At 38.2% G+C, this 18,927-nt stretch overlaps 1 protein-coding gene across 1 annotated transcript; it reads right to left on the minus strand.

Annotated features, from left to right (window-relative positions):
* Positions 1 to 15,628, minus strand: RNPC3 (RNA binding region (RNP1, RRM) containing 3). Its single transcript, XM_084291090.1, has 15 exons — positions 15,386 to 15,628; positions 14,455 to 14,502; positions 13,240 to 13,358; positions 12,054 to 12,134; positions 11,241 to 11,352; positions 10,680 to 10,748; positions 9,026 to 9,174; positions 7,960 to 8,085; positions 7,028 to 7,164; positions 5,998 to 6,159; positions 5,727 to 5,821; positions 5,588 to 5,646; positions 4,926 to 5,058; positions 3,764 to 3,836; positions 1 to 209 (listed from the first exon to the last, which is right to left on the minus strand). Exons 1-14 carry the CDS (start codon positions 15,587 to 15,589, stop codon positions 3,777 to 3,779), a joined length of 1,554 nt encoding a protein of 517 aa, XP_084147216.1. The 5' UTR covers positions 15,590 to 15,628; the 3' UTR covers positions 1 to 209; positions 3,764 to 3,776.
* Positions 15,629 to 18,927: the final 3,299 nt, after the last annotated feature.

The raw sequence follows: 18,927 nt of genomic DNA on the forward strand, positions 1-18,927 counted from the left end.
TTTATTAGATATTTCAAAAGCAACGTACATACATTTATTGGATAAGTCTCATGACAGTTTCAACACATTTTGAATCTTTAAGATGAGAAAATTTATACTCTGCATTAAATACTTTAGAAATGCACTACGCACAGTTCAGAGTCCTGATGATTACACTGCTTCTTCGCCAAGCTTGGTAATACTTGAAAGAGTTGGAACACAAAAAGGACCTGGAACATCACAAAGGCACGTTAGAAGTATGAACAGCCAGATAATAGTAGCGATATGCTTTCTTTTGACAACTAAATTGAAAGATGCTTAATATTCTAAAATTGCTATCTGAAAAAAAAAAAATCTGACTTAACAGATACAGCCTGTATTAATTTTATACTACAGTAAATTAAACAATAACGTAATACAAAATCCACAAGACAAATATAAGTCAGTGTGCTATATAGCTCTCATAGAAGTTCTATACACTACCTCAGTGCATAGAAAAAATAAAAACAAAATAGTAGCAGTGATTAATAGTTCAATGCCAAACTCTATTACTTCATTATGAGATACTATTAGATTTTGTTCTCTACTCAAAAAAGAAAAAGGAAAGTACAGACTAAAATCAATACAGTTTCTCATATACCAGGACAACAGAAATCAAACTGTCCAAGACACTTGCCTACCCTTTAATAACAGTAAGAATGGCTTTGTGACATACAATATTTATTTAAAGAAAAGCAAGGCATCCTCAATGTGAGCTCAGCACAGCTCCACACACATCAGTGTAACACTTCGAGCCCATACAAGCTAAGGAATTGTATCACAAATCAAGTTATATAACCTTTGAAGAAAAAGGTGAAGGCCACCTTTTAGGATTATGAAGCTTCATTGCATCTATTCACCCAACAAAGATGACTCTGATTTTTTTTCCCCCCTGAAAAAGTGCCCTTTGCTTTTAAAATTGCCAGATTAGTTCAAATTCTAAAATGTATAAACTCCTCCCCACACCTACTCTAGGTGTAAAACTTAAGAGGTAGTTGAGTGCTATGGGAAACATTGCACAAAAAAGGATACAACAAGAAAGGATACACTCTGCATGACAGTATTATTGCAGTATTTACGCAGGAATGTTTCTAAAGAAGAACAGCAGAATGTTGTTTAATTTTACTTGATTCTCAGTATTGCACACACAATTTTATGCTACCTATCATAAACAAAAATGCCTCGTTTAATAAAATACGTTTTTGACTCCTTACAAGATTTAATGAGGGCTGATGAGTCCACCAACACAAACTCCATACGCAAAAGTAAGCACATCTTTTGGTAACCACTAGGACAATACCAGATTGTTCTGTCTCATTAATTCTCCTTCAAGTCTTTCAGTTTTACAGACTCACTTTTTCCATCAGGTCCAAAACCCAATCATGTTTCCATTCAATGCAGGCTTTCAGGTCACTTATTCTCTACAAAGAAGCTGGTGACCTCTCAACATCGGTTTCTTCTACATAACCCTTATCCCAATAAATTGTATTTTAGCTACAGAAAACATAGTCACCCCAAATACCAACTGAAGGAAGGTTTTGTCAATCCATTAGAAAAAGACATTTCAGTTAACGAGTCACAGTATTTTTACAAACCATATGTATTTTCTCTACAAGTAAAAAAAAAACTTTATAGAGAAAATAACAAAGTATTTGCAAAATAATAAAGTATTTGCAATAAATTTCATGACTTAATCACCATTTCTTCCTGTTCAAAAATAATCAAAGTTTAAACTTACATCAATTTAGCCTTCTTACAAAAAAAAGAAAAACCATACTGAGATGCAGTCAAATTTGATGTCTTCCAGATGTTTGCATAAATTTATTTATACACGTGTATTTTTTAAGTAAGATTCTTACGTCCTTCTTGCTCACACAGTCAAATTTTATGGAATTTTGCATCACAAATCAGCAGCATCCATCAAAGCAGGGACAGGAGGACACATTTGTGTATAAATAGGGTTCAGCCTCATCATTAGCTTGGAAGTGAATGAAATAATCTGTGCTAAAACCTTCAGGATTCCAAGGGATCTGCATTAGTCTGTGGTGCACTCTGATCTTTACGTATAAATGGGCAAGGCAAGGAAGAAGTCCTATCCACGAAATATTAAATCAGTGACAGCAAGATAACGGATCTAGACTTTCAGATGTACAAATAAGTCTTGCATAAATGTTTGCTCATTCTAGAAATAGCTACTGAGTTGATCATCAACATGATTAATAGTCAAGTGTGCACCTATTTTCTGTAAGCAATTCAAGTATTATTTAGCACATTTAGTGAAGTCAGAATCAAATTTAACAGAGTAAACTACCTGGAAAGGTATGGAATGCCTTAAATAAAACCATTCAGACTTCACTTGTAAGGCTTTCCACTAGCTAAAATACTTTTTTTTTTTTTTTTTTTTTTTGCATTTTAAGAAATATTATTCTTATCCCACACTAGAAAAAATATAATACAGAATAATTTAGTCACAGCTCATTTGTCTACTTTCAACAACGAATACAAAAGAATGCCTGTAAAAAAAAAAGTTATCTTTAATTTAATAAAAGATACAAATTTTGCAAACCACAAACAAGTAACTAGTAAGACCAAACAGCAGAAATGAGGTAAACAAGCTCTATGGGAATCTGATGAAACATTTTAGACAACTGACACAACAAGAAACCTACAACTGAAGTGGCTGTTATGAATAGAAATAGTACCCTCATAACAATAGTACCAGGGAATCAAAACAATTTTTAAAGAATAAAAATCAGTTGTTTACATCTTTGCTTTCAAACTTCAGTTTTCTTCAAGAGTAATAATCATCAAAACATCCAGATTAAAAAGTATGCTTGAGTAAGCAAAATGTTTCAGAAACACTCAACCTGAGCTGCAAGTTCAATTGCATTAAGATATAAGGATGGATAATCAGAGTGATGCCCAACTATATGTAATTCAGATAAACGCCCTTTAAATTTGAGCTATTGGTGCTATCAAAGAGTGCAGGCTGAGCACAGAGTGCTTCTGTCTTCCAACAGTTACTTCAAATGCTAATATGACCGTTCACTAAAATCTTTGGGGCCATGAAAATGCTCACAGTTAAAATTACAGCTGATTTTGCCAGAGTTACTCACTATAAAGTAAATACTTAAGAGTAAGCAGAAATGAAGTTGTATGGTAGGAAATAAAGTGATTGCTTTCTACTAGAAGTTTCTCATCTGTTTAGACAGAAATGCCAAGAATTAGCACCAGTGCACTCTGTAAGTAACTGTCCTTTCCCAAATGAGACAAGCTTGAAGGATGCCGCAAAATTACTAAGATCTCATTTTCCAAAGTTACCGAAGGTCCTTTACAACGTGTGTGTGTGTCTGGGAGGGGGCAAAGGAGCAACCCTTTTCAAAGCCGAAACCTCAGAATATTACTATAAGCTAATTGATCAGATTCCACAAAGTTTTTCTCCCCAGGTCATGAGCCCCCAGATTAAGGATCAGAAAAACTGACAACCACCATAGGATCTCAGGATTATGGAACTGGCAAGTCTCCGGGATTCCAAACAGAGTTTGATAAAGCAACATTTTTATCTCACAACAACTACGCATCTTGCAGCCTGTTTTTCTAGTAGAACACATTGAAGAAAAGAAAATTTGTATGGAATATTTCTATTTCACCATTACTATTCCCAAAGCAGACATTAAATAAATAAATAAAACACAACACCACCACAACACAACTTTTTTTTTTTTTTTAGGCAGAGAATCCATACCTTCTGCAGCGTTCTATTTTTTTCTTTTGCCTTCATTGGAATCCTGCTTTGGTCTAGCTGAACGAGCAAATTGCTGAGATTCTGTTAAGGACCACAAGTGTCAATGATAAACAGAGGAGTCAACCAAGGAGCAAAATGGGAGCGTAATTTCAGCAAAGGGTAGTTTAAAAACCATCTTTTTGTTTTTCTGTGACTGAGTTCTACTATGGTATTAAATATGGTAACAATAGTGTATACTAGTCGAAGATTAGGACCTTGCTGAACTGCAGCATTCATTAAGATAGCTATTCAGGAGTTCACAATACTAAGTAAGAAGGACAAATTAGGAATTGTTTAGGTGCAGGTGCAAACTGACAAATAAAAGCAGAGGACACACTCAAGATCTCTAAAGATACCTGGGAGGAAAAAAGATTAAAAAAAAAAAAAAAGAAAAAAAAGAAAAAGGAGAACAGGCTGGAGGGAACAAGACTACAAAGAAAGGAAATAAACTAAAAAACACTTAAGTGAAAAAAAGGGACAGGTGAAGATTTAATACCTTAAGACAAAAAAAAAAAAAAAAAAAAAAAAAGACAATCCGAACAAAAAAGGTAACTAATAGTTGCCTGCAAAGTAACTAACAGTTCCACCCGGAAAAGAAATCTAAACAAAGAGGGCTGACTCTGACAGGGGCATTTCTAAATATTCTTGGTTTTACATTGTAATTGAAATAGAACACATATTTGTGAATGTAAATCCTTGACAAAAGGAGTTTGTACATTATGCTAAAAAAAAAAAAAAAAAAAAAAAAAAAAAAAAAAAAAAAAACAACTCACTTGACCTCCCAATTCTGCAAATGTATGCTTAACCAAGTTGAAAAACCTACCTAATTTAAATGCAATGGTTATACAAGCTAAATTATCTTTTTGATTGTGTTTTCAGGATCAAAGAGCAGAAAAGTCAATTTAAGTCTTACATAAAGCACACTTACTTTCCTATTTCAGAAGGGGTGTCTACATATAAGTTATAATAAAATTACCAATAGCACGCTAGGGTATGCTGTCTGGTTTTCTTAAGGTATCTTCTCTTGCCATCAAATTCTAACAAAGCAGAACCCTCTATAGAGACAAAACTAGAGACTGACAGAAATTCCAGAGAATATAATGTAATTTGACAAAAAAGATACAACCACCATGGGTTTTTCGAATAAGACATATCCGTTTGCTTCTTTTAAAGCTTTAGCAGCTGCTTTTTCATTAGGAAGTCCAATGAAAGCCTGTCCCTTCATACGACCTTCTTTCATCAAACGTATATCAAACCTAGAGGCAAAATTGAGAATTAGGAAGTATTGTTTAAACACACTGATATTTCACAGTACAGATACAATGCTCATGCATAAAGTAGGAATGTCAAAAATAGAAGCAGTGCCTACGTGCAGGCATTAAGTCATTGGAGGCTGGGAGAAGCTATTTAGTGGCATTAGGTTGCAGGACTGGACGTTGGTGTGCAACTGCAATAAATACAAGGTATGCAAATTGACCAGATACACACTATTATCTGCACTGTATTCATTCTGCATTGCTCAGCCAATAAACAGTAAATTTAGTAAGCAAAATATAAAGGCAAAATAATGAGGTCTTCAGAAACTGTGCAAAAAATATGTTTTATTTCTGTACTTCTGATGAAGGAAGATTTTCAGATGAGAAGCATTTTTCCCCCATAAAAACACGGAAGCAGAAAGAAAAGAGTGGGGAAAAAAGTAAAAACGACTAGTTTTCAAATCATAATTTTCACCAGTATTATAAACTGGTAAAAGTTTACTTTTAACCAAGTATCAAAGTCACTTACATATTTCGTTCCAGTTCTGACTGGAAGTCCACGTATCTTCCAAAAATGAACTTAAGATCCTGCAATTAAAGGACAGGCATAAGAAGAAAGCTGCTAAAAAGACTTTTTGATAAATATTCAAATTTTGTTGTTTACCTACCTTTTCTTGAACTTGTTTAGCTAAATTCTTCACATATATTCTGCAATTTGGATCACCTGGCTCATAGTTTTTGAAGACAGAAAATTTTTCCATTTCTTGAAGAAGACAGAAAAACAGTCTAAATATTTTAGGTCATGTAATTATTGTATATTTTTGCTCAGTACAAGACAAATTATAAAATTGTATGCAATAAACTAAAAGAAGAAATACTTAAAACTTTTCATTACAACAAAGCAAAGATCTATTAAATAATTTATTCTCGTCATTGTACCTTCTCTAGAAAGCCTGTTTTTTTCTAGTTCCCTTCTAGAAATAAATTCTGATGGTATTTCCTCATCTTCTTCCTCAGTTTCCATTTTATCATTTGAGCTAGGAGCTGGGAAAATCCTTCCAAATCCTGTGTTATTGATTTCTTCCGCAGCAGCATGAAGGTCTGTAATTTGAACAACACATTAAACAAGTAGCTCATATAATTATTCACAAGAGGAACAACAGCAAACAAAAAAAGTATATTCCTTTTAGTAACATTTGAACATAGTTGACTCTGTAACTAAATATGAACACATCGTTAAGGAAATGTATCTTATTTCCTGGCTTGACAAATACATTTGATCTATATAGCTCAATGAAATCAACTGCATTACCAAGAACAGCTGCACCACACGCCGGTTAAATTAAAAGTGAGCCCACTGTTCAAGCCTGTATGAACAGTTTACTTAATTTTCATTAAAAAAAAAAAAAAAAAAAAGTGTATTATTATAAAATACTGAAAAACAGACTGACCCACAACCCTTCTAGAAATCATCACACTTCACAGTTAGCATGGTATAGCAGATTATCACTGTGTCACAGAGAAGCAGCTGGCAAACACATGAATACTAGTCTAAGAGCTGGAAAGGGAAAATCTAAAATTAGCTTGATATATTCAATTACACTATAATGTGAATGCGTTCGTACAATATTTGTTAAAAGTAACCTAAATTTTTATAAAAGAGCAGTTCACCATTAAACATGGTGAACTTCAAAAGACCTTCAAAATCCTCTAGATCCTCTACTATATCAAAGCACAGAGCTCTGTGCTTTAAAATAGGAAAAAACAACAAATGCAGACAAGATTCAAGTTTGTGTTCTTAAACAAAGGTTTGTTTTTTAAACAGACATTGACAGATACAATTTATGAAAACTCCTCCAACACAAAAGAAGAAAAAATGTAGGCAATGGAATTCTAACAGCTTTCTCTGGAAAACAGCTTTTTTTTTTTTCAAGTTAATATTAAATACATTTGAAGTATATACTCCTACCATTTTTTTCTTCTCTTTCCGAGTTTATCTGAAGAACAGATGGGATGTCAGTAGTAATATGGAACTCAATTTTTTTATGACCTACATGCTGTGGCTGCTCAAAGACATCTGAAGGTGACAGTGTAGGGTGCATATTACTGTTTAAAACAAAAAACATTAAAGATTCAGTGACTGACAAATGCATACTCAATAAAAGATCTATTCCAGATAGAGTTCATCCTACTTTTTTTTTTTTTATCACAAATAAACAAGTTCCATAAATTTCATTTCATAAATTTCATTTAATACAATTTAATTTGATTAAAACACTGCAAATACATTAGGGTTGACTGACACTGAAAACAACAACAAAAAAAGAACATCCTATATTACAATATATGCAGACACTTCCCAAAAAGCTGTAGGGAACCTCAATAAGAAAAATAATCATCACGTCTGCTGCTCTCACATAGTATAAAAATATACCAAAGCACTTGGAGGAAGAGGAAGGCTGTTGAAAAAAATGCATTCTCAGTAGATCATCACTGGATAGAAATACTTCACTAATATCTACTGTTTCAGAGTACTGCAATTTCAAAAATCAAAATGACTTAGGCCAAAGCAGTTTTTATTTTTTAAGACAGTTACCCCAGGCAATAAATCCAGATCACTTCTGTCAGCACTGTGATATGACTTTTTTTTTTTAATGAAAAAGGGATTCTTGATTAGTTTGATAGCAAGATAAAGAGCTTCAACTATGCAAACATTACACACTGAAGTTGTTGAGCAGAATTTAGTTCAAACTATGTGACAATTTGGACTAATTACGTATCAGTGAGAAAAGAATACTTTTATCAACACAACACTAAAGCAAACAGAACGCAGAAAAAAGACATTTAGTAAAAAAGAATAGTTTTCTTAAAAAGAGGAAGCACCATAGAAATAATACAAACCTGTGGGGAGCACACACTGGAACATTGAGTAAATCTTTAATTCTTTGTTTTTTTCTAACACCACGCCTCTTTGTGTTTATTGGTCTTTTAGGCTGAAGGGTTGCTAATTCCATCAATTTGGTCATTCTATGATAAAAAAAAAAAAAAAAAAAAAAAAAAAAGAAGCACGGTTTGAGAATGCATATGCGCAAATATAACCCTTCTCCCTTCCTTAAAACCCTGGAAATGCAACTTTTCAGAACACAAGTTATTTGTCAAGCTGCTTTAAGATCTAAACCACACTAAAACTATTGTTATAGTTACAGTAATCTGATATACCTGGAGTAAAGGAGCATCACATAAGGAAAAAAACAAAATCATGAGTTCAGTGACATCCTTTCCTTCCCAAAGTATGCATTTAAGTTGGACATCAAAGCAGTAAGAATACTAAAAAGCTCCAAGCTGAACCTTTGTCATAATGCCATTTTCACCTAACAGAACCTTTTGTTTTTTTTCCAAATGCATGTATTTTCTGCATATAGCTAATTATTTCCTCATTTACTTTTCCTGTCAGTTTAAATGGCAGGAAAAGAAGACTGTTTCTTCATTTACTATTATTACAAAGCTTAAAAAACAGTTCTAATTTACACCAATTCAGCTCTAAAGCTGTAAGAAAATCCTCAGCACGCACATTATTATTACTTATAGCAATACACACTGATATACAAAGAACAGTTTGGAAGTCAGAGTGCACAAACAATTGAGGCCGAGTAGTTAACTCACTAAAAATGTATAGAACTGAAGAAACCAGAAAACAAATCAATTATTACTTCCTTATACTTGCATTCTTTCTTCACGATGAGTTTTGTTTTCATTATTCATACACAGAAACATGATAATTTGTACACCACATGACAATGTTTTGTCTTACTGTGGTTCAGAACAGCATTGTCCTACTGTTTTCAAGTTGCTCTGGAGCTTCCTTGAGAATGTTCAAGGATTTCACCACTGGCAGAACTGAAATCTATACAAGTAAAAACACCACTTAAAAACCACACAAAAGCCTGCAAATGACTAAAATGCACACCTCTCTTTTTCCTCCTCATTATCACTTTCATATTCTGATTCATCCTCGCTAGATACTTGCTCTTCCTCCTCTTCAGGCAAAGGAGGCTCTTCAGGAGGCAGAGGTGGGATTGGGGGAGGTGGCACAGGCACTGGTAAATACTCTTCATACTAAATATGGGGAGAAAGGAAAAAATCTTTAGGCAAAATTTTTATTTAAAAAAGTGACTATCTTGTTTTCCTTGCACATAACAAAAAGGATCAAGCAGTAAATTACAAGAAGGCTAGAAACAACTTTTTAAAGTACATTTGCAGGGACCTTGACAGTATTTTGATAAACTACTTTAGAAATGAAAACTTCCACACTAAAAAAAAAAAAGTTTGCTGCTGTCTGAAACGCAACAGTGAATATTTCTATAATTTTAATTTGAAGTGTTAAACATAAAAATTGAAATGACATCCATGGGTTTTTATTTTGCACTTGTTTATAATGACTTTTTTGAGAGGAGTATTGTCAAAACATACACAAGGAGCCTTAACCTCCCAAACCACCTCAGGTTCTACACTGAACTTTCTTTCCACCAACTATGAAAGTTACAGCATTTCTAAGCAGTGAGAATTTCATGAAAGGAATCTGTTTTCCCATTAAGATTACGGAACCTCATCTTGTAACAAATTGTCTATATACAAAATCACCTCCAGTCCCACCTTCAACAATCCTGCTACAGTTAACAACTACTTTTATGTACCATCAATTTCATAAAGCACTGTTGTAGATAAGCCTTAGATATACTGTGCACCCTTTAGAAACGTATTCTAAGGACTGACTTCTCACCTTACTAATTTCTGCATGACTGCTAACTTCACAGAGCTTAACCCAGCCCAATACCAGGCAAAGTTGTGATTTTTTTTCCCTCTGAAACATCGGTATGAATTAATTTATTTGATAATTTTTATAGTTTTCTATACAAGCCAGATCCATACCTTTGTTATTAAGAACAAGCTGTTCTGTTAAGGCAAACCACAAAACCTAGTGAAGCAGAGCTTCATGATACCCAAAGGCAGTAACACCAAGGGCTACATTAAGTCCTCACTTGCTCAATCTTCCACTGGCAATCAGTTAAACTATGCTATCAGGCTAGTTTAGGAAAACCAAAACCACAGAGACAGTAGTTTTATTTCCCTTTAGACTTCTACAGGAACAGCTCCCTCTAAGCCTCTGCCAGTTGCCCTTACCCCACCTCTTTCAAAAAACACTCCAGAGACAGCAAATCAAATCAAAAAGCTCTGTACAATCTCATTAACAATCTGAATGTAATTAGAACTGCTAAGAAACACACAGATAAAAGAATGTAACTATCTTTTTAAGGCAATAGGCTAGCAATTTTCTAGCAATGCATCTTTAATATGATGCTACAACCTCCCTGCCTTTAAACTCGGTGGTTTGAAATACTCCAATACTGCTGTCATACATGTTTATTTGTTTTGAGTATAACTGAAATGGTTTCTTTAGAAGACTAACATACACAGCTTACCCAATGAAATGCAGGCGTATTTGCTATTCACAAGACACTTCAACTTTTACAAGTTTGAACTTTAGATCTCTTCCCACATTGCTTACATTTTATATTACGAAGCCTTTTTACACTACTTAAAATGAGTATTAAACAAGTTACCATGGGAGGGCGAGCAGTAATTGGTCCAAAAGGTGGAGGAAGATTCATTTTATTCATAAGATGAAGTACCTGAAATAATTCAAGAGAAGTAATATTTTCATTAGGGAATTAAGTATGAGTTCCTTGCTGGTTATCACAGCTGATAGCTGCTGGTAGGTGTAAATCAGCATAGTTTTACTGAGAGCACAACTACATATCTTACTAAAAAAAATAAGAAAACCTGAACTTGAGATGCAACACTAATCATAAATGCAAGCAACACCCTAAAAAGGCTTATCAAAGTAGTACATAAATCCTCTTCTCAGTTTGAAGTTAGAAGTGCTCAAGTCAAATCTAATTAGGATGATCACATCCAGTTAAGTCTTTAATGCCAGTGAATTAAAACTTCTTTTATCTGAAGTAACTTATTATCTCAGCATGGCAAAGAATTAATATTGGTTAACACTATCACAAGGAAACTAACTTGCATTTACTATGACGAAAACTATTTCTGTGGGTATGTGGATAATTAAGAAGGGGAGACATATTTTTATACTTTTTTTTTTGCGTGTTTTTACTTACCTGGACATAAAATTTGGGCACGCTCGCCAAGGCATTTGCTATATTTGCTAGAATTGTACTTGAAGGAGGTGGATACAGATACTTGAGGCAAGAATTGATGGGAAAGGTGAGACTGAGGAAAAAGAATAAAAACAAAGAATCTTAGCTCCAGTACCACAAAATAACTGATAACAATTAATAATTACTCAAGATTTAACTATTCATTACGCCTGAAACGTCACCAAAATATTACCATTTCCCCCAGAACAGTGATACATACATGTATCATTTTGGCTGGTTGGGCCACTTACATTAAGTCTTTACCATCAAGGAGTAGTCAGTCCCCTAACGCATGAGACTTACTGGGCTTGGGTAAAACAAATTTATCAACACATGGAGGAAGCCTAACAAGCACAGGAAGCAATCAACATCTTCAAACACTGTAAACCCAAAGTTTACAAAGAAACTTACTCGTCATGTATGTAAAAACAAAGAACATAAAGCGTCAAAAAAAAAAAAAAAAGCATTCTGCTATTAACATTTGGACAGCCCAGCCAGCCCTTAAACTCCTCCTGAGAAAGAGGCAAACTGTGCTAGCAGGTTTTTATGTAATCCAGAGCATCATGTCTTCATGAGCACCAGTCACTACTCAACTGTGAGGGTTCTAAACCTGACAATCTACGAATTTCATCTTTATGAAAATTCCTACATCTCCTCATGTAAAGCAGCAGCACACTATAAAAGAAGACTACTACAGTCTCTTGTTCAACTGTGTTTAACATTTGTTTCAACATAAACCATAACAGAATAAAAAAAAGTAAAGGAAGTACAAACCCATGGCTGGGTGCAATTCCATTGTCTATTTTAAGACAGTTTGGTTCTTTCTTCTCTTCCTCTTTCACCAGCTCTTCTGAACTAGAAAAATAATTTAACGTTAACTAAAACAGGGCAAGAGTTAACTACCTTCCATAAAATACAAATGTTTCACTTCAAAAATTCAAAAACATAAGAAACAGATTAGTACAGTATTTTTTATCAACAGCATTACCAGATCAACTAGGGTAGCCAGACTTTTAAGGCCCACATGAACAAATTCTCACACAGATTTAAGTGAGTCTTCCTATGTTTAAACACTTCTCACTTAAATCTACTCACAACAAAAAAAATGTTACTCTCTGTTCAGAGACTATAAGATCAAAAATACTAAATTATTGATTTATTTATATTCAGAGTGGATTGAGTAACTTTCAAAACCCCAAAGTTAACCTTAACTAAGCATAATTACATAGTTTTTATCACTATCACTTCGATAGTTTGAATTTCAATTGCTTGTCAAGTACTTAATTAAAAAATAAATAAATTGCATGGTTAGGCTTTCAGGTTTACCTGTATACTATCATAGTAGTTGGTCACACTAGCATCGGGATTCATTGTTAGGTTTTTATTATTACTTATTTACATATTCTTTAAATATCTGAAGAGAGCCTGAGACAGTTTTATATCTCTGCTCATGCTTTGAGCTAGATACATGCAAACCAGCTCCAGCTGAGAAGCCAATGGCTACAGTAGGATAGCCTTATACAATCATACCTGCAGGTGTTAATTCTGCCTAACCCTTGATTAGATTAGAAAGAAACAACAGGAAAACACTGTATGCACTGCTTAATAACAAAATAAAACTATAATCCTGACACAAAGAAAGACGTATAAGAGGCTCTTTTAAACACAGGGAAACTGCATATCACAGAGGCCAGCTTATGCATACAGGAGTCTTGCTCTGTGAATGAAAACTCACAGGACCATGTACTGGTGAAAGACACCAATCTGTAAGGCTGGGAATTATTACATAATAATACTGAATGGAACAACACTAATGGGAAGAATAGCTATGAACCTCTCTATTAACATTTTTAAAAGGCTACAGTTTATCCTTTGACTTAGCAGTACTATGAAGATGTTATGAATACAAAACTTCCTCTCCTTGACCGCAAACATAGAAATTGAATTATTATCCACATACCTTTTGCATTTCTCTGAGGGTAAAGGCTGGCTAAGAACCTGCGCACTGTCTTGTTCCTTTGCAAATTCAACCACTAAAGTGTGACCTAAAAGTTTCAGCTGATGCAGTCTTGACAAAGCCTTCAAGTAATTATAATGGAAAAAAGAAACGAAAAGAAAAAATGTCAGAATTGTTTCAAAGCATAACTGTTCTTTCTTTGGTTGGCAACCCAGTCATAGGGCAGAGTCCTAACTACTTTAAAGCTAAGCCTGTCTTACTAGACACAGGCAGTGGTAGAGCCACATAGTTCCCACCTTCACAGTGCTGCTTTTGGCAGCCTCTTTCTTGCCTGCAGAACAGAGAAAGATGACACAGCACACTTAGGCCATCTGAACACAGTAGCAAGACTGCAGCCTTAACAACTAGTAAATCTCTACAATTTTAAGAAACAAAATCCCTCTCTCATGAACTACACACATTGTAGTCTACCAGTAATACCTGGGAATCTGAAAATCAAGATGCCTAACTGTTCTTTACACTGTGAAGCTCTAGCCTTCTGCAAGTCCTGATAGGCTGCTAACAACTGACACAAAGCAACCTAAATTCACAGTTGTTCACCTCATACAGTCTTTGTACCTGTTTTCAATACCAATTTATAGCATGGCCTAAAAAAAACTACCTAGAATATAGGAGGGAAAAATTCAGGACATGGACTTTGTACCAGTCATATTTAAAAGGCATTATCAGCGTTATCTTCTTTGCCTACGTATCCTCCATGAACACGTTGCTTTTCTTTTTCTTACTGAAGCTTGGCACTCAAGGCAGTCTTGAATTGTGTACATTAACTATGTCTGAATTTTCCCACATATATGACCGTGCAGAACACAAGCAACTTATGTTCGTTTTATAGTTAATATAGAAACACACATGCAGCCTGGATAAAGTACCATCAGCATCACCTCATTTAAGTTTGCCTTGCCGTAAGTGATGGGTTGGACCCATGAGATAACTTTCAAAAGCCCCTTCCAACCCATCTTTCCTATGACTCTATTTGAGTGATCATTTTTGCAAATCCTTTGGGCATCTGCTAAAATACAATTCTAATACTTGACATTGCTCTGCATCTTTTTTCCTGAGACTGAGTACTACTAGATCATATATGAAACACTGTATAACAGAACTGGTAATTCAGAAAATTACTTTTCTAAAACATTTAATAACAAACTCTATACAAACCTTTGAAGCAGCATTTTCACTGGGAAAGGTAGCAAAAGCAGTATGTTTCTGGAGAGCAAACAAAAAAACCACATCATATTGAATTCAAATCAAAAAGGTTAGAAAACTTCCAGTTACTAGTTATCCAGCTCCACTGTGCTGCAAAGAACCAGGGAATGGTTTGCTAAGAACGTAGTACAGGCACTTTGTGTTAAAAAAGGAAGACGGGAACCCCACAGTCTGAAGAATACCAGAAAACAGTATTTTTGTTGCTGTTGTTCTAGTGAGCAAAAGCCATCTTTATCAGTACCTACTCGCTTACAATTTAAGATGCTTCTTTTCAAAAGAGGAAGTTTATTTCAGCAGCTCCTAATAAATTACTTTCATCAAAGCAACCCCCAGAAGCATTGCTTTTCCTGCTACTGAAGTCGTAACTATTGTTGTGCTCTGGATGGTTTCTAACTAACACTTTCCCTTGCTTTCTAAGTGTAACACAAACTTTTGCTTCCCATGTTAGATCAAACCTTAAGTTCACCTTAAACTTACATCTGGTTTAAACATATTTCTTCATCTTGCCAATACAAGAGTCAGTATGAAGAAAATAAGAGTGTTAACACTGTTATGATAGCAGATGTTAGGAAAATCCTCATAATAAGGTATTTTTGATATCCTCTAAGAGGAAGCGTGGCAGGGACGGGAGCCGCAGAGGCCGCTCACCTGAGGAGCGTACCAGGCTCCCAGCCAACAGCCCGCCCGGCCGGATACACGCACCCACACCGCAGCAGCGCGGCAAAGAAAAACACCACAGGGGAGCTGAGGGGACAGAGCCGTGTCACCGCCTCCACCCTCACAGGGCAACACCCAGCGCAGCGCCGCAGGCCTCGCCTCAACGCCCGGGCCCTGCGGCTCCCCCCCCGTACCCCCCGCTCCCCCCCGGCCCCCGCGCCCTCACCAGCCGCCCGTGGTCCGCCAGGACGCGCACGGCCGCCGCCCCGAAGTGCCGCAGCAGCTCCTCCTTCTCCGCCGCCGTCAGCTCGGCGGGCAGGTGCCGCACCAGCAGCGTCCGGCCCCGCCGCCGCGCCACGCCGCTGGGCGAGGGGCCGGCCCCCAGCGCCGAGCCCCCCGCCCGCGCCTCCTCGCAGCCCGGCGCCGCCATGCCGGGGCCCGGAGAGCGGCAGCGCGGCCAGTCGCGACAGAGCCGGGGCCGCCCGCAGCGCTCTCGCGAGAGCGGGGAGGGGCGGCGGGGAGGAGCCTCCCTGGCGCGGCTCAGCCGCCATGAGGCAGCGGGCGGTGCTTTCAGGGGGTTGCGGCTGGAGAGCCCGCCTCAGGCGAATGGGGGAGCGTGAGCGGGCTGCGAGTGCCCGCAGCACCCTAGGGCAGGCGGCCGTGGGGTGCTGCCAGCTGTGCCCCGATACCGGCCTGAACGCGGCCAGGTGTCCGTCTGTGATCAGCCGGTGCTGTTAGGAGAACCTGCCCGTGTGGGGGACATTTCCCATGCCTCACCTGAATTCCAGGAATTTTCCATGCCATTACCTGCCGCAGTTGCGCAAATAAATGCGCTTTGCTTTACTCTCAAATTCTTTCCTTGATAATTCGGCTGCTGCCTCTGATCCTTATTTCAGGGCAACTTTCTGTCAGGTGATCCTGTGGACAGATGATACACAGAATCATAGAATATCACAAGTTGGAAGAAACCTTAAGAGTCAGCAAGTCCAACTCCTGGCACCATTAGGTCTACCACAAATTCAGATCATATGACTTAAGAGCACAGTCCAAACACTTAAAATCCCACAGGCTTGGTGCCGTGACTATGTCCATGGCGAGCCTGTTCCAGAGCGTGACGACTCTTGGTGAAGAGCCTCTTCCTGATACCCAGCCTGAACCTCCCTTGTCACAAGTTGACACCATTCCCTCAGGTCCTATCACTGGTCACTAAAAAGAATAGGTCAGTGCCTGCCCCTCCACTCACCCTCACAAGGAGGTTGTAGGCTGTGACAAGGTCTCTCCTCAGCCTTCTCTTTTCCAAGCTGAACAGGCCTAGTGACCTCAGCCACTCCTCATATGTCTTCCTCTCTAGGCCCTTCACCATCTTTGTAGCCCTCCTCTGGACACTCCCCAATAGTTTCACATTCCTTTTGTATCGTGGTGCCCAAAAGTGCACACACTACTCGAGGTGAGGCTGCAGCAGTGCAGAGTAGAGTGGGACAGTCACTTCCCTTGAACGACTAGCAATGCCGTGCTTGATGCACCCCAGGATATGGTTGGCCTTCCTGGCAGCCAGGGCACACTGCTGGCTCATATTCAACTTGCTGTCAACCACAACCCCCAGATCCCTCTCTGTGGGGCTGCTCTCCAGCATCTCATCGCCCAGTCTGTACGTGCAGCCAGGTTCAGGGACCCAGGTACAGGACCCAGCACTTGCTCTTGTTAAACTTCATGCAGTTGGTGATCGCCCAGCTCTCCAATCTGTTCAGATATCTCTGCAAAGCCTTTCCACCCTCATCCAAGTCCACAAATCCTCCCAGTTTAGTATCATCTGCAAATTTGCTCAAAACACTTTCTAGTCCTACACCTAAATTGTTTATAAAAACATTGAAGAGAACTGGCCCCAAAATGGAGCCTTGGGGGACCCCACTGGTGACTGGCCACCAGCCTGATGTGGACCCATTTACCGCAACCCTTTGAGCCCTACCCATCAGCCAATTGTTTATCCATCGTGTGATGTTTTTGTCTAACTGTATGCTGGACATTTTGTCCAGTAGGATCCTGTGGGAAACTTTCAAAATCTTTACTGAAATCCAAAAAATCACATCAGCTTGTTTCCCTTGATCGACTAGATGGGAGATCTTATCATAAAAGGAAATCAAGTTAGTCATACAGGACCTACCCCTTGTGAACCCATGTTGGCTGGGACCAATGACTACATTGTTCCCCAGGTGCACTTCAGTAACTTCAAGGATCATCTTCTCCATAATTTTACCAGGCACTGACATGAGACTGACAGGCTTGTAGTCGCCAGGGTCCTCTTTCTTGTCCTTGAAAATTGGTACAATATTTGCCAATTTCCAGTCAACTGGGACCTTTCCAGATTCCCAAGATCATTGAAAAATAATAAGTTACGCAATGACATCAGCCGCTCTCTAAGCACCCTGGGATGAATCCCATCCGGATCCATGGAATTCTATGGATCCAGGTGGAGCAACAAATCCCACACACATTCAGGGTCATTTGGGAGTTTATCATTCCCACCGTCACAGTGCTTCAGCTCAGGGCACCCGGGGTCGCAAAGCCCATCATCAGCAGTGAAGACAGAGGCAAAGAAGGCACTAAACATCTCTGTTTTGCCTATGTCCTTGTCTGTGAGGTGACCATACCCATCAAGTAGTACACCTTTGTTTTCTCTGGTCCTCCTTTTTTCTAAAACAACAACAACAAAACAAACAAACAAACAAACAACAACAACAAAAGAACTTTTTATGGTGTCCCACAGACCTGGCCAGCTTCAACACTAATTGGGCTTTGGCCACACAAATTTTCTCCCTACAAACACGAATAACGTCCCTCTATTCCTTCCATGTCGCCTGACCCTGCTTCCAGCAGCCATACACTTTCTTTTTATGCCTAAGCTCCAGAAGGTCCTTGGTCAGCCAAGCTAGCCTCCTGCCCCGCCTGCTTGACTTCCGATATTTTGGAATTGCCTGATCCTGTGTTTTAGGAGGCAGTGCTTGAAGACTGACCAGCACTGATGGATACCTTCAAAAGTGGTTTCCCAGGGGACTTTGCTAACTAGTTCCCTGAGCAGCCTGACATCTGCTCTCCCCATATGCAGAGCTGAAGTTATGGTGGCAGTTTTCCTCCTGTCACCAAAAATTTTAAACTCAACTTCTTCATGGTCACTATGACCAAGATGACCGCCAATTGCCGTGTCCCCAAAAGACATTCTCCAGCAACAGATCTAGGAGGGCACCTTTCTTAGTTGGCACCCTTCCACCTGCACCAAGAAGTTATCATTGAGGTGCTTTAGGAACCTCCTGGGCCTGCTTGTGTCGGCCGTGTGGTAATCCCAGTTGATGTCTGGCAAGTTGAAGTCCCCTTAGTCCCTGAAATCCAATCTAGGTAAATCAGAAATAACCCTCAAAGGGAGATACTTACCATGATCCTTGCCCTCTTTCCCTCCCTTTCTTAACAGTTATAAAATATAACAGCAATCTCTCACAGGATCCATTGCTGCATTAGTGTCCTTCATATTGTCCAGGCAACATCTGTTAACTCAGAAGCAGGTGGAGGTACTGGCAGAAAATGAAATCACAGCAGTGTATTTTCTCTGACAGCACTACTGTGTTTTGTGAGGTTGTTAAAACTTTAAAAATAATACTGGCCAGCCTCATGAGTTCAGCATGTGGCCTGTTTGTATAAAATCCAGAAGACTTTCTGTAAAATGCTGGTCTACATGCCATTGTAGCAGATGGGAGCATCAGGACTGCAAAACCACAT

This window comes from Netta rufina (assembly GCF_964035555.1).
Source record: "Netta rufina genome assembly, chromosome: 8".
Lineage (NCBI taxonomy): Eukaryota > Metazoa > Chordata > Aves > Anseriformes > Anatidae > Netta > Netta rufina.